At 36.8% G+C, this 14141-nt stretch overlaps 1 protein-coding gene across 6 annotated transcripts in view; it reads left to right on the top strand.

Moving 5' to 3' along the window:
- Window positions 1–14141, top strand: part of Cask (calcium/calmodulin dependent serine protein kinase) — a 430362-nt gene that overhangs the window by 177563 nt on the left and 238658 nt on the right. For all 6 annotated transcript variants that reach the window (XM_008843151.3, XM_008843142.3, XM_029568448.1 and 3 more), the window contains exon 3: window positions 532–637. In XM_008843151.3, the coding sequence (XP_008841373.1) occupies window positions 532–637 (106 nt within the window). The remainder of the gene's footprint in view (window positions 1–531; window positions 638–14141) is intronic.

The following is a 14141-nucleotide window of genomic DNA, read 5'->3' as shown; positions in this document are numbered from 1 at the left end:
TTTAGCTCTAGGAGTAGTGCCTTTTCTGTATAAAACATTATTTTTTTCTTTCTATTTCACATACTGTCCCTGATGTGTCTGTAAATACTACATTTTAAGCTAAATATAGGCACCACATTCTTATATGAGTTAAGATAAACTTAGAAAAAGCTAAACTTCAAAGGAGTAAATTGAGTTACTTATGACCAGATCAAGGAAAATTTATAAATTCAGAGGCTAAAACATGACTATAAGAGTTTGTGGAAAATATTTATTTTCTTCGGGGCAAAGTATTACTTGTACAAAGAAATGTAAACATTTGTTAGTAAGAGCTTATTCTATATTATATACAGATTTAAACGGCCAAAAAGTATGAAAAGTTATATTTCATGGATTTTAAAGGATAAGAAGATAAGCTTAGTTTAAATGGGGGATTTCATCTCTAGTTAGAGAAGTCTTCATGTTACCATAGATCACATCCATTCATTCATCCTTCACTCTAATTGTCTTTTGTTCCTACCTAATGAAGTGTGCTGTATGTTTGTTTTGCAGATCTAAAGCGGGAAGCCAGTATCTGTCACATGCTGAAACATCCACACATTGTAGAGTTATTGGAGACATATAGCTCAGATGGAATGCTTTACATGGTTTTTGAATTGTGAGTGTGCATTTTCTATCTTAAGGAGTAATGTTTTAAATGGTGTTCGTTATAGAAAACTCAAACTTTTCTCTTAAAGTTCAGCAATAGACATGGATTCATCTGTGTTGAGAGACCTAAAGTCACAGGTAAAAAGAATTTTCTCACTTAAGGTTCCCAATGGCAAAGAAAACAAAAGCTGGGCATAGGAGGTGCCCTCACCCATTTTGGAGAAGAGGCTCTAAAATGAACTATAGCTCAGAGGATTAAAAGGCCCCAAAACATGCAATTCGCATCTTAGTGAAGAAAATGGAGATGAAATTGGAGATTTCCATGTAGGAAGTCTGGCAACTTAAAATGTGTAACAACAAACTTGATTTTCTCTTTTAATATAATCACCATGTTGCCATATAAAGGGAAGTCTAGAACTAACAGTATCTTGATTTCAGTATACTACTTCACTTGTTCCTTACAGATTTTTTTTTTAAGATGGAGCAGTGTAAGCTAAGGATAGTACAACTAAGTAGTACAAGGCTGCCTGGATGCATGTCCACAAAGACTGTGTAAAGCTTTATGGGATGGCATTATGTAAGATTTTTGTCTTTGATCAGTTCAAATTTAATCAATGACTTTAATTAGGAAAATATAAAAAGATATATTTGCTAAATGTGCAAGATACCAAGGTTAGAAGGTGCATTCATTATCTGTTGCTTCATAACAAATTACCCCTTCTGAGCTCCGTGGGCATTGCATGACACAGGTATACTTACATACATGTAGGCATTACACTCATACACAAAAAATAAAAGTTATAAATAAAATATTTTTAAAAAGAATATCACTTTCAGCACCTTGAATTCTTTTAAACATATTTCCTTCTCAACTGTATAGGTACACTTTTATCTCCTTTACCCTATGGGACATGTCTGTGACCTACATGACACAGCAAGTCCTCACTGTCAGATCACAGAGCCCAATCAGACTCACTTTTGTCAAAGGAACATTCTGACTTCATTTTTTAAGTAAAATTAAGGTGTTAATAGACATCCCAGTGACATTCATCTGACTATTGATTTCAGATTTTCAGATGATCTGTCTCTGCCATGAACACATTGTCTGGGACATAGGGTGCTGCCTCCCTTTCTTTCTCAGAGCCTCTGCTTTGTTCTGAAGGTGTCACCCTCTGAAGGAGCCATGTATTCCCCAACTGTCTCTGAAGGTAAACAGACTTTCAGGATAGGAGAGAAGTTGGTCTCTTGAGGTGGCTGTTGTAGATCTGAAGATACAGAAGGAAAACCAACAGATCATAGAACTTGTTTTCTAACAAACCAAGTTATCTTAGTTCAGGGGATGGCAAGATGACTTCAGCAGGTAAAAACTCTTGCCAAGCAAACCCAATAGCCTGAGTTCAATCCCTAGAACAGGACAATAGCCTGGAAGCTCCGTAGGCTAGTTAGCCTGGAGCATGCAGTGCAAGAGAAACAAGAGAGACCCAGAGATACCCTTCATCAACAAGGTGGAAGTCAAGAACTGACTCACAAAAGTTGTCCTCTGACCTCCACTTGCATGCCATGGCATGAACTCAGATGTGCACACTCACTTGCACACACACAACAACAACAATAAGAAAATTCGTGAAAAATCCTATTTCACATGTCCGGTGGAAGGACTTTGGGAACTCCTAGACATATCTAATTCCCACTTAAGTGCCCTGGCATGGAAGAGCTCTTAAAAACACTGGAGGCTTAGCTACCCATGAATGAACTGGTTTCTTGGTGTAAGAGTCCCCACCATAGGTAGAATATAATTGGCATCTTCAGTTCATTGCAATATTATACCATATAAGATTATATGATTGTTCAGTGTGGCATGCAGGCTATCACTAGAATCAACAAGTGAAAGGCTTCACCTCTAAGACCTCTAAAGTCCATGAATGAAGCTGCTGGCTTACAGACACACACTTCCACACTGGAAATGCACAAGAGGAGTTGTACCCATCCCAGGGAGCTGAAGTCCTTGTTTTACTTTTTCTGCAGAAGGTCTCTGGCATCCTGTCCAATTTTAAGATTATAATTCTTTAAAAATTATTTTTCTGATTTAATTTTATTCTCCACTCAAGAAATCTGTTTCTGTTCATATTTTTTTCTTAGTGAACTAAAAACAGAGTTAATCATAGACTATAAAGTATCAAGCACAGAAAGCAGATTTAGAAGGGGGGATAAATTTTTAAATCATCACCATACTGATAAAACCATAATTCAATTTAAAATATGAACAAGGAGAGGGATAAAATCACAACAGGTTCTACAGTTATTAAATATACAGTAATGCTATGAATGGCTGCATGCTAATCTAACATCACAGGAACAATGGACAGACTCAAGTCACAAAAAAGCTACAGCAGTTTCATAAATTAATCAAACTAACCTAAAGTTTACCACTCTTGCTGTTTGCATTAATGGGTCTTAAAATTACAGTGTAGTAGAGAGAAGATGATCTTTCTTGTCATAAAATCTGGGTTTTAGTTCCTTAGAGTTGAGGAGATGTATATGAGATTTTTGTAGCTGATTTTCTATGATGCCATTCTGATTAAAATAATCCAGTGGCCGGGCATAGTGGCGCACGCATTTAATCCCAGCACTCAGGAGGCAGAGGCAGGTGGATCTCTGTGAGTTCAAGGCCAGCCTGGTCCACATAGTGAGATCCAGGACAGCTGGGGCTACAGGGAGACCCTGTCTCAAAAAGACCAAAATAGTAATAATAATAATTATTATTATTATAATCATCATCGTCATCATCCAGTGGCTATCTTGAGATGACACCTCATTAAAGAGAGACATTTACCACTGGCCTACTCCTAATTTTAGCTCAAATCACTAGAACTGTTCTCTTTTTTTCACCTTTTATTTTGAAAAATTCCAAATGAAAATGGAGACTAGTATAATAAATGCCAGCCTGGAGCTGCAGCAGTTATCAAAACATTTGGCCATTCTTGTTCAAACTATCCTTTCCTGTTGTCATTTTCCTCTAGAGATTTCTAAAGCCGTATCACTTCACCTCAAAACGTTCCTGATTGTGTTTTCTAACAGATAAAGACTCTTTTAAAATAATTATTCTCATACCTAACAAAATCAGCAATAATTGCTTAATATGATATCATATTCACTTGGTGTTCAATTCTTCCTGATTTAACATGAATCTTAAATGACAGCTATCTAAATTTAGAACTTTTTTATGAGCTCTAGGGATCTAGAAGTAGATTATAAATTCACGGCTAAAATAACAATTATTTCTTCAAGGGCCAGAAACAAAGTAGAAATATAAAATTCTTCTGTCATTGTTCTATAAATACACCTTCACAGTTATATTTGGATGCGCCCCCACCCCCGTTTTTTTTTCATCTTCCTTGATCTCTTGGTTTCAAACCAGCAAATGCAAAACAGATTACTATTAAGATTTAAAGTCCTGTGGATGAAAAAGCAAAGCCAATACACTTGCATGTGCCTCCACCTACTGGCCATGTGAGAGGATGCTTCTACAACTGCAGTGGAGATTAAGCTACTCCAGTTTTCTCCCCATGCCTGGCAATAGATAAAATTTCCCCTGGTATTCAAGGGCTCATTGCTCAGGTTATGCGCGATCTGGATCTTTTTCACAGTTTTATAATGTTACGTCAAGTCAGAGTAGACATGAAAGGGGAAACAAATGAAATTAGGCCAATTGACTTTGTTGTTTCTTGGCTTCTTGGAAAGCTCTCATTTATGTGGAGAAAAGGCTAGACAAAACAACATACCGGATTATCAGCAAGTTTCTTAATTTGACATCCATATCTGTCTTTGCCACAGTCTATGTGTACCCAGCACTCTTTTCCTCTTTCTAAACTGCAGTTACATGGCACAGTTATATTTCTCACATATTAGAAAGCCCTTAGAACTAGTTGAGATTCACTTAATTACAAGCGGTTTATAAATGTAAAGCATACTTAAATATAAATACTGACAGAACCGGAATTTTAGAGCTGGAAAATATTTAGAACAGTAGGTTTCAAAACTTTGAAAATCTTGTGCAAGTTTGTTAGACAAGCATATACTCACATCCTGTCCCTGGACATTGTTTGAACAGATGTGGGTCTTCACAGGACAGGACAAGATGAGCAACCTTTAAAGCCCAGTTAATGCTACTTGTAGCTTGTGTTGTCACTTCCCTACCACCCACAGTAGGTTGTTAGACAAGCGTACGTGATGGCAATACATCCATTGCTTTGGGATTATGCTTAAATTTGAACCTATGGTGCAATGATTTGCCAAAACCTATTTTAAAATACAGATTCAGTTTTGAAGATAAGGCTGAATTGTGCTACCCCCCTCAACAGTTAAATGTTTATTTCTAAGTAACGCATTCAGGCTTGTCCTCAGTAGTGTCTGGTACTTGAGTTAAGCTGTAAATCCTAAATTGACTGGCAAAGAAATTTTAATTACCTTATTATAGTATGATTACATATACCACAGGGAGATTTCTCCAGTAATTAAATGTGGATTTTAAATATCTGAACATGAAAACAATAGTTTGTTATCTTTTAAAATAATACTCTCAGTTTGTATTTTTGAAGCTTACAAGGAAGATAATAGACTGAAACTGCTTTTTTAACTTTAATTTTTCTGATATTTATGCATGTGGGAGTATTTGTGAAATTAAGTGGAACGAATTATTACTTAGCAGCAAACTTGCCACATAAGTGAATATCTTTGTTTCATATCAAGCAGTAAAAGTCTAGACTGTATCATTTATTTGAAGATCTATGTTTTATTTTTTAGTCTTCTCCATTCTATTTGATTTTTTCTTATCTATTTTGATACAAATTGCTTATTCGTTCAGCAAATTTAGCATTTCTCTTCACCTGCTATATCAAAATGTTCAGTTGATTTTAGTTCTAAATATTATATCAGGGTCCCCAAGTCTACTCTCAGATTGATTATTCACTAAAAGGACTCAAAACAGTCAGTATGTAGTCAGATTCACTGCTATGATTTATTGCAGCAAAAGGGAAAGGTTCATACATAGATGTCTGAGGAACAAGTTTCCAAGGGTCCTCTTTAGCAATCAATTGTGACAGTATGAGAAATGTTGCCAACCAGAGAATCTCATTTAGAAACGTAGTGCCCAGAAAGTAGATTTTCAACAGAGCCACTCTTTTCAGTTATAGGAACTTCTGAAATTCACGTTCCCAGATGTCTGCACATTCGAACCAATATTGGAAGCAGGCCTGTCAAATATTTCACAAGACCTGCTCTGTTAATTTTTCTGCATGAAACTAAAATAGAGATAAATAGAAAATGGGTTTTTGAGTTGATAAACTAGATCTGCAAACCCAATATGATCATCTATGGAGATAATTACAGGCTTTTAACATTTAAGTATAATTATGGCATCATTTTGATATGAAGTAGAAAAAAATATAGGTGACCAGATCTATATTCAAAGCAAATGATTGATTGAGATGTTAGAGTAGAGAATAGATTTTGAACTCTGCTGCATTTGAAAATAAACTATATTCTAATAATACTATTTTACAACTACTTTTGAAGTTCTCACTCCAATAATTTTTTGTACAGTCCATTAAATATGATATTCAAGAAAATAAAATAATTTGGAATGAGTGATATGCCTGTACAACATGATGGAAATTCAATGGATTTTCTGGTATTTAGAAGTATATTAATTTTAAAATTAAAAATTGGGAATAATTTTAATATATATATCCTTTATAAAATACCTGCCTTGTACCAATTGAGAAATGATGGGAAATTATGACAAAACTAATGCTACTCACAGAAATTAATCAGCAGAGATTTTTGGAAATTTTCCTTTTGTGTGTCCAATTTTTTTTCTATTTTTTTCACTTAATAATTTTAAGCATTTACTGTGGCATTGAATTTTTTAAGTGTAATACTTTATGACTGCTATAAACTGCCTAAATGTATGCATGTGCCATATTCAATTTGGTAATTTCCCTATAAGTGAATGTTTACATTTTTTTCTACTAGAAATAATGTTATGATTAATATTATTTTAACATATTTTTATTACTTTGATAATTTCATACATGCATGCAGTTTATGTTGATCATATTTACCCACACACACTCCTCTCCCTAACTTTTCACAGATCCACTCCCCACCTCCTTACCCTCTCCCAACTTAATGCCTTTTTAAAAAAATAATCCGCTGAGTCCAATTTATGCTACCCATATACTCATGGGCATCCACTGAAGCATGATCCACCTGCCAGGGACCACACCCTTAAAGAAAACTGACTCTCCCTTCCTCAGAAACCATCAGTTGTCAGTAACTACTCCTCAGCTAGGAGGAGGGGCTTGTGAGTCCCTGCTGCCTCCGTACTGGAATATTGACTGGCTTGGTCTTATGCAGGCAGCCACAGCTGCTGTGAACTCATGAGTACATCAGTCCTGTCATGTACAGAAGATATGGTTTAGCCCAGTCTTCCCCAACTTCAGGCTCTTACAATCTTTGTGTGCCCTCTTCCACAATAGTCCATGAGCTTTGGGGAGAGGGAGAGGGGGTATAATATAGATGTCCCATTTATAGCTGAATACTCCACAGACACTTTACAATTAATATTCTTGTACATGATTACTTAAGCAGAATTACCACATAAATAGCATTTGAGTTTAAACAAACACATACATTACTCATAGGTTTAACTTTACATGTATCATATTTGGAACAGTGCATGCACATTAATACACAGCTTAAGGAATTATTGTAAAATCAACATCCAGCTAGCTATAGCTGTAACCCAAGTCAAGAGTCTTTTAATGCCAGTACATCTGCAGCCCCGTAATTCTAATCCTTTGTTAACACAGTCCTCTTTCTCTGTCAGAAGTACCTTTCATCTGAATCTCATTTCTGTGCTTTTAGACATTTTATAGCTATATCATCCAAATTAGCATCCTTGAATAATATAATTCACTGTTGATTTTTTTAATCTTTATTTTAAAAATTCATGCTGGGCATGGTGGCACACGCCTTAAATCCCAGCCCTTGGGAGGCAGAGGCAGGTGGATCTCTGTGAGTTCAAGGCCAGCCTGGTCTACATAGTGAGTTCCAGGCCAGCTGGGCTTATAGGGAAACCCTGTCTCAAAAAGACAAAAAAAAAGTTCATATAGTATATGTTTTAGGTGTATAAGACCTATCCAGGTTGCTTTGTACAGCTATTCCTTTTCATCACCATACAATAGTGCCATGAACAAACTTCCACTGATCATTTTAAGGTTAATGAGTATTTGAGTGCTTTCTAGATTTGGCTATTTTGAACAGTGCTGTTCTAAACAGCCTTGTACATGGTATACCCAACTATATATTCCTAAGAATAGGATTGGCAAAAAAAAAATTTAAGGAAGGAATGATCTATTTTTTTAATAATTTATTGAGAATTTCATACATATATATAAGGTGTTTTGATCAAACCCATGCCCACTCCTCCCCTCCAACTCTTCCCATATCTCCCCATCACGTTTTTTCTGATAACTTCATGTACTCTTCTTTTTTTTAATGCGGCTTTTTGCTACTCTAACATTCTCCCCTCTGAAGAGGTAACCCTAAAATCTTTTAAGGACCTGGTTACCTTTCTCTGGGATCTTTTTACCCTAACTGAGGATTGGCAAATTTTTAAATAAAACTTCAGTCTTCATAGAAAGTACCAAGCCCTTTTCTAAAATATATGTATAAGCTCATCCTTCACCAACAAATTAGGACTCTAAGGTGATCTAAGTCCTGGTTTTCCTGGGACTGGCTTCATTTAAGCCTGTTGTTAGTCCTTATTAACAGCACTCCCTTTTTATTCTGACAACTATTACCTGTACTGCATAGCCTTCCTAGTACTGTTGTGCATTAGAATTTCATAAAGTTTTCTCCAGGTTACTCTCCCCTAATTGCCACTGTGAGTCCTATCACATCATTCTTATAATGTATTTTTTTTTATGAAAAGTGTTAGTAGTCTTAATATAGTATGATTCATCAATCATTTTGCTTATTAACATTTTTGGAGAGATGGTTCAGCAGTTAAGAGCACTGACTGGTCTTGCAGAGGACCTGGGTTCGGTTCCTGGTACCCACATGGCAGCTAACAGCCATCTTTAGCTCCAGTTCCAGGGGATCGGACATCCTCTTCTGACCTCCATGGGCACTGCATGCACATGGTGCACTTACATGCAGTTAAAACACTCACATACATAAAATAAATAAAAAAATATTTTAGATAAAGAAGTAAATCAGATACTCTCCTATATTTTATCATCCATCTGAAATTGATTTGAGGTATACTTTGAAGTAGCCCTCCAATTTCACTTCTTTCCACATGGAGATTCAGTTGTCCCCTCACAGTTATCAAACGGCCTGTTCTACAGTATACCACTTTTGCCATATATCAATCATCCGTATATGTATGGTAGTTTCCATGCCTGATTCTGGCTGATTGCCTTATTTGCCTGGCATTATGCTAAGAGTCTGTCACTAGCCGTAGCTTTATATGTTTGTGTAACCTGTAGAGCATGTTCTTCCACCTATATTATTTTTCAAGCATGTTCTGTGGAATATATTTGTCTCTGCTTTTTCCATAAACATTTTAGGATGAGGTTGTCAGTTTCCACCCAAAAATACTATTGGGATTTTGAAATTAATGTTTATACTAAATTTTATAACAATTTGAGAATAATTGACCTTCTTACAATATTGATAGTGAATACTGAATTCATGAACTTAGTATCTTCTCATTTAGCTCTTTATCTCAATTAATTTTTATGCTTTTTCTGTGGAAACTATATTACATCTATGTTAGGTATATTTGATGTAGTATTTATGTTAGATAATGACAGTGTCAATATTAAATGTGTGTTTCGTTGGACTTATTCTTAGGTATTTTCTTTTAAGGGTAAGTTGAGTCTTCCTTATCATTCTCCTTCCTTGAACTGACTGTATTCATTTCTATTCAGGACGCGTCATTACATTAATTCCAATACTTAATCTATAGAATTATTTGTATTTTCTCTATATACATGATCATATCATTTGACTATGATTTGACTTATTCCATCTCAATTCTTTTTTATTATATTTACTTATTTATGGTGAGGTGGCCTTATATGACATGGAGCATATGTGGAAGTCAGAGCACAACTTACAGGAGGCAGTTCTCTCCTTCCAGATAGTTCCAGGGATCAAACTCAGGTTGTCAGACTTAGTCGCAAGCTTTCCCCACAGAGCCATCTCAGCAGCCCATAATTCTTTTACATTTTATCTCATTTTCTTGCCTTTACTGTGATAAATAAAGCATCCAGAAAAATATTGGATATAGTAAGTGTGAATGAAAACTGATTTTTATCAAATGCTTTTCCTGAAGATAATTGAAATGATCAAATACTATATTGTCCTTTAATCTGTTAATTCAGTGAATTACACTGATTCTTAGATTGGCCCAATTTGATCATGATATATAAATGATCTTTATAATCCTTTTTAAATATTGTTGGATTTATTTAGCTTTTTACATTTTATGGGGTTTTTTTATTATTTTTATTTTGTGTGTATTGAGTGTATGGCCTGCATGTATGGAAGTGCACCTGTGTCATGCAATGCCTGTGGAGGTCAGAAGAGGGCGTCAGATCCCCTGGAACTGGAGTTGTTAGCTGCCACGTGGGTGCTGGGAATCGAACCCAGTTCCTCTGTAAGACCAGCCAGTGCTCTTAACTACTGAGTCATCTCTCCAGCCTCAGTTTTTAAATATTTTATTGCATTTTATTTATTTCTGTGTGTGTGTGTGTGTGTGTGTGTGTGTGTGTGTGTGTATATGCCACAGTGTATTTGTGTGGAGGTCAGAGGACAACCCACAGGAGTTGGTTATTTCCTTCCACTATATGGGTGCCTAAGATCAAACTCAGGTCGTCAGGCTTAGTGACAACTACTTTTATCCACTGAGCCATCTAGCTGGCCCAACATTTATGTTTGTCAGAAGATTTTTCCATAGTTTTCTTTTATTATCCATAGCAGGTTTTCATATCTAGATTGCACTAGCTTCATAAAATGAATTGAAGATCCGTGTCTTATTTAGTCTGCTTTTCTTTTCCTTCTATATATGATTGATAGAACACACACCCATCTAAACCAGACTTTCATTGTAAGAAGAGTTTTTATTTCTGGTTCAGTTCTTTAAATATTTACAGGAATATTTAAAAGTTCTAATCATTACTGTGACATTTTTAGTAAATTATATTTTTCTAGAAATAAGTTGGTTTTATCTATAGTTTGAAACAGTTTTGTCATAAAGTTGTTAATAGTTTTTCTTTGGGCTCTGTGGTCATATCTTTATCATTCTTCTTTTTTCCCCTATCACCAGGTTTTTTTTTTCTTGGTCTTTTTTTGAGACAGGGTCTTCCTGTAGCCCCAGCTGTCCTGGAACTCACTATGTAGACCAGGCTGCTCAACAGTCATGTCAGGAGCCCTGTGAGTCAGAGTTCCTCCCTCCAGGCAGAGGCAAGCCCTTCCCTGCCTTCCCATCCAGGGGCTGTGGAGGCAATTTAGTCATACCACAGTGGATTACACCTCTCTTGAGTGGAGGCAGGGTGAAGAGGGCTGCATGGGGAATGGCAGGCAGGCCAGTCCCTGACAGGCAGTATGAAGCCGCCACACCAGGGTTGAAGGCCGATGTTTCAGGCAGGTGAAGGGAGGGCCAGAGGTGTGGCAGCTGCCGAAATTCAATGGTCAGATGCTGCCAATGACCAAGGTCCCCAAGGCCTGTAAGCATGGCACAGCTGGAGGAGTCCCACATTGGGGCTCCAGAGAAGAGCCTGCCTGCGCCCCTTGGCACAAAGCAGGCTGCAGCAACTGTCTGGAAACTAGATGACACCACTTTCTTGGGGCCACACTCTGCCAGCTGTCACTGTTCTGGGCATTTACTCAACAGATACTCTTTCCTAGCGATTAGCAGACACATAGGGGTATTTGTTTCAAAGTAGGAAAAAAAAAAAAAAAGAAACCAGTCTTAAAATTGTCTTTATTCCCACCATGTTCAGTTAATTTTTTAGAAAGGAACCTTAAATTTAACAATTTATAAGACTGGGGATTTTTATTATTTTTTGGTGGTCCAGGGCTTAAACCCAGAGCCTTGCACATGCTAAGCCTGTACTCTAACACTATATGATATCCCCAGTCCTGGATTTACTTTTATTTATTTATTTTTAGATTTTACTTTTAAATATGTTATCTAGCCAGTCTTCCTGGAACATGCCTCCAATCCTAGCACTAGGGAGGGTGAGACAGGAGAATTGCTTCAATTTGGAGGCCAGGCTGGTCTACATAGAGCCGTTCCAGGCCAGTCAGGGCTATATAATGAGACCCTGTCTCAAGCAACATAAGTTCAAGACTGGCCTGGGGTACATAGTGAAACCCTGTCTGAAAAAAAAAAAAAAGATTTTATCTGATACTTTCTCATTTCAATTTTTAGTTTTCCAATTGTAGGTTTTCTTTATTTTTTTTTTAAGTTTAATAATGACGTGATTAAGAAGAAGCATTTCATTACAGCTTTAACATATTTAGTAACACACTCCAGAGCAAGGATACATCTCTTTGAAAAGTGGCTGTAAATTTTTAGGTTCACATTTGAATTAATACAGTTATACAATATTGAACTCAGTATAAATTCTGTAAGATATAAAATTGAATGAGTTTTTACCCTTTAAAGAAGATCTCTATTTCAAGATAGGCTGTTTCCTACATTTTTAATATTATTTTTAATTTTTTTCAGAAGAAGCATATCATTATAGCTTTAACATGCCCAATAACAGTTTCCAGAGCAAAGACACAGCTCCCTCAAAAGTGGCTATAAAATTTTTGGTTCGCTGTTGAATCAATACAGTTATACAATATTGAACTCAGTATAAGCCCTGTAAGACATAAAATTGAATGAGATTTTAACCCTCAAAAAAGATCTCCATTTCATTCTAAAATATACTGTTTCTTACAGAAAGACTCATTGTTTTTGCCACTAACACTGAGATATTGGCGCATGTATCTCTAATCTCTATGTATCTGATTACTAGTCATAATTGTTTGCACTCAGATCCTTGGCACCTGTGTATGTCTATAAAGTCATTGGGTAGATTTCAGTGATAACGTTCATCACCTCTATTAATTAACATGACATAAACCTTTATGCTTCCTCCTCAAATACATTTTTTAATTTGTTGATTTTTTTTCTGTTTGTATATCACACAGAACATCCCAAACCATCTTATTCAACTATATACCCACTTCCCAGATGGCACCCTCCCATAGCCTCCCTCCCACCACTAGAGCCCTTATACTCTGTTATTCCTGCTACTGTCTACTGTGTTGTCGGCACCCCCAGCCATTCCCCACTACTTGTCCATCTGGTGAATCTAGTCAGCCTATCTAGAGGACTTTGTTTTAGGAAAGTCAGCTGTTCCTCATCTAGCAGCAATCAGTTGTCAATATTCCTTTAGATAAGATTGGGGTCTGCTGTTTACTATCCCAGTTCTATGCTGGGTTGCTCTCTGGGAGTCCCTTGGACCACCCTAGCCAACAACTCAAAAGAAGGTATTGCCTATCTGGTGTTGTTGCTTGTTATGTAGCCTTTAGCTGTACATATGGACTCTTAAAAAATTATATGGGCCACTTTAATCTTTGGTTATACTTTCCTTTTGTGTGTTTAAGGTCATACAGTTGACCCAGATAAACCAATTTATTTTTACTCTTAAGGTGATTTGAAGATCTGTTCCTCGGGGGTCACATGGGCTTGGGAGGAGCCCCTGGCTCCTTTCTTTTACCAGTTCTGCCTATGTGAAGTTAAGTCAAAGGTCCTGCTCGATCATGGCTGGCTTCGTTTGGAAACATGGAGGAAATGTTTCCTCTGTCTTGACCCTCCTCTTTGTAGACTGGACACTGGTTCATTTCTATCTCATCAAGAGGACAGGTGACACACCACAATTACAGGACATTTTGGGAGATGCTCATAGTCACTTGGAACTAGTTGACCGAGGAGGGCAAGGAGCAGAAACTGTCCTTTATGTCCCTCTGACCAAACTAGTATAGGCCTCAAAGTATGTCTGTTAAACATCCAAGAAGGTCATTTCCACCAGTCTGGTACTTTTAATTACTGTGTGCCTTATAGATAAATCTTGGGCAAAGACCAATTGTTCTCAGATAAACCTTACCTAGACATTTATTTCTTGATCTGTGATGTAGAATTTGTCAGTAGGTTGTTGGACTAATATGGTTCCCTCTGGTTTTTAAAACTAGCTAGGCATTATTTATCTCTTGCATTGTCTCACCCCTCCATCATGGTTTCCCCAATTAAGGTGCCCCCATTTTCCCCCTTTCTCCCTTAATAATACCCTTCTCCTATGGTCCTACCTCTCTTGAGCTCCTTCTTTCCCTTTATCCCCTAGGTTCCTTGCAAACCCTTCTCTCCCACCTCCCTTAAACTAACCCAT

The sequence above is a fragment of the Nannospalax galili genome, unplaced genomic scaffold, assembly GCF_000622305.1.
Source record: "Nannospalax galili isolate Female #2095 unplaced genomic scaffold, S.galili_v1.0 scaffold270, whole genome shotgun sequence".
NCBI classification, from domain to species: domain Eukaryota; kingdom Metazoa; phylum Chordata; class Mammalia; order Rodentia; family Spalacidae; genus Nannospalax; species Nannospalax galili.
Note: the sequence above shows the minus strand (reverse complement) of the source record. Positions and strands in the feature narration are given on the sequence as shown.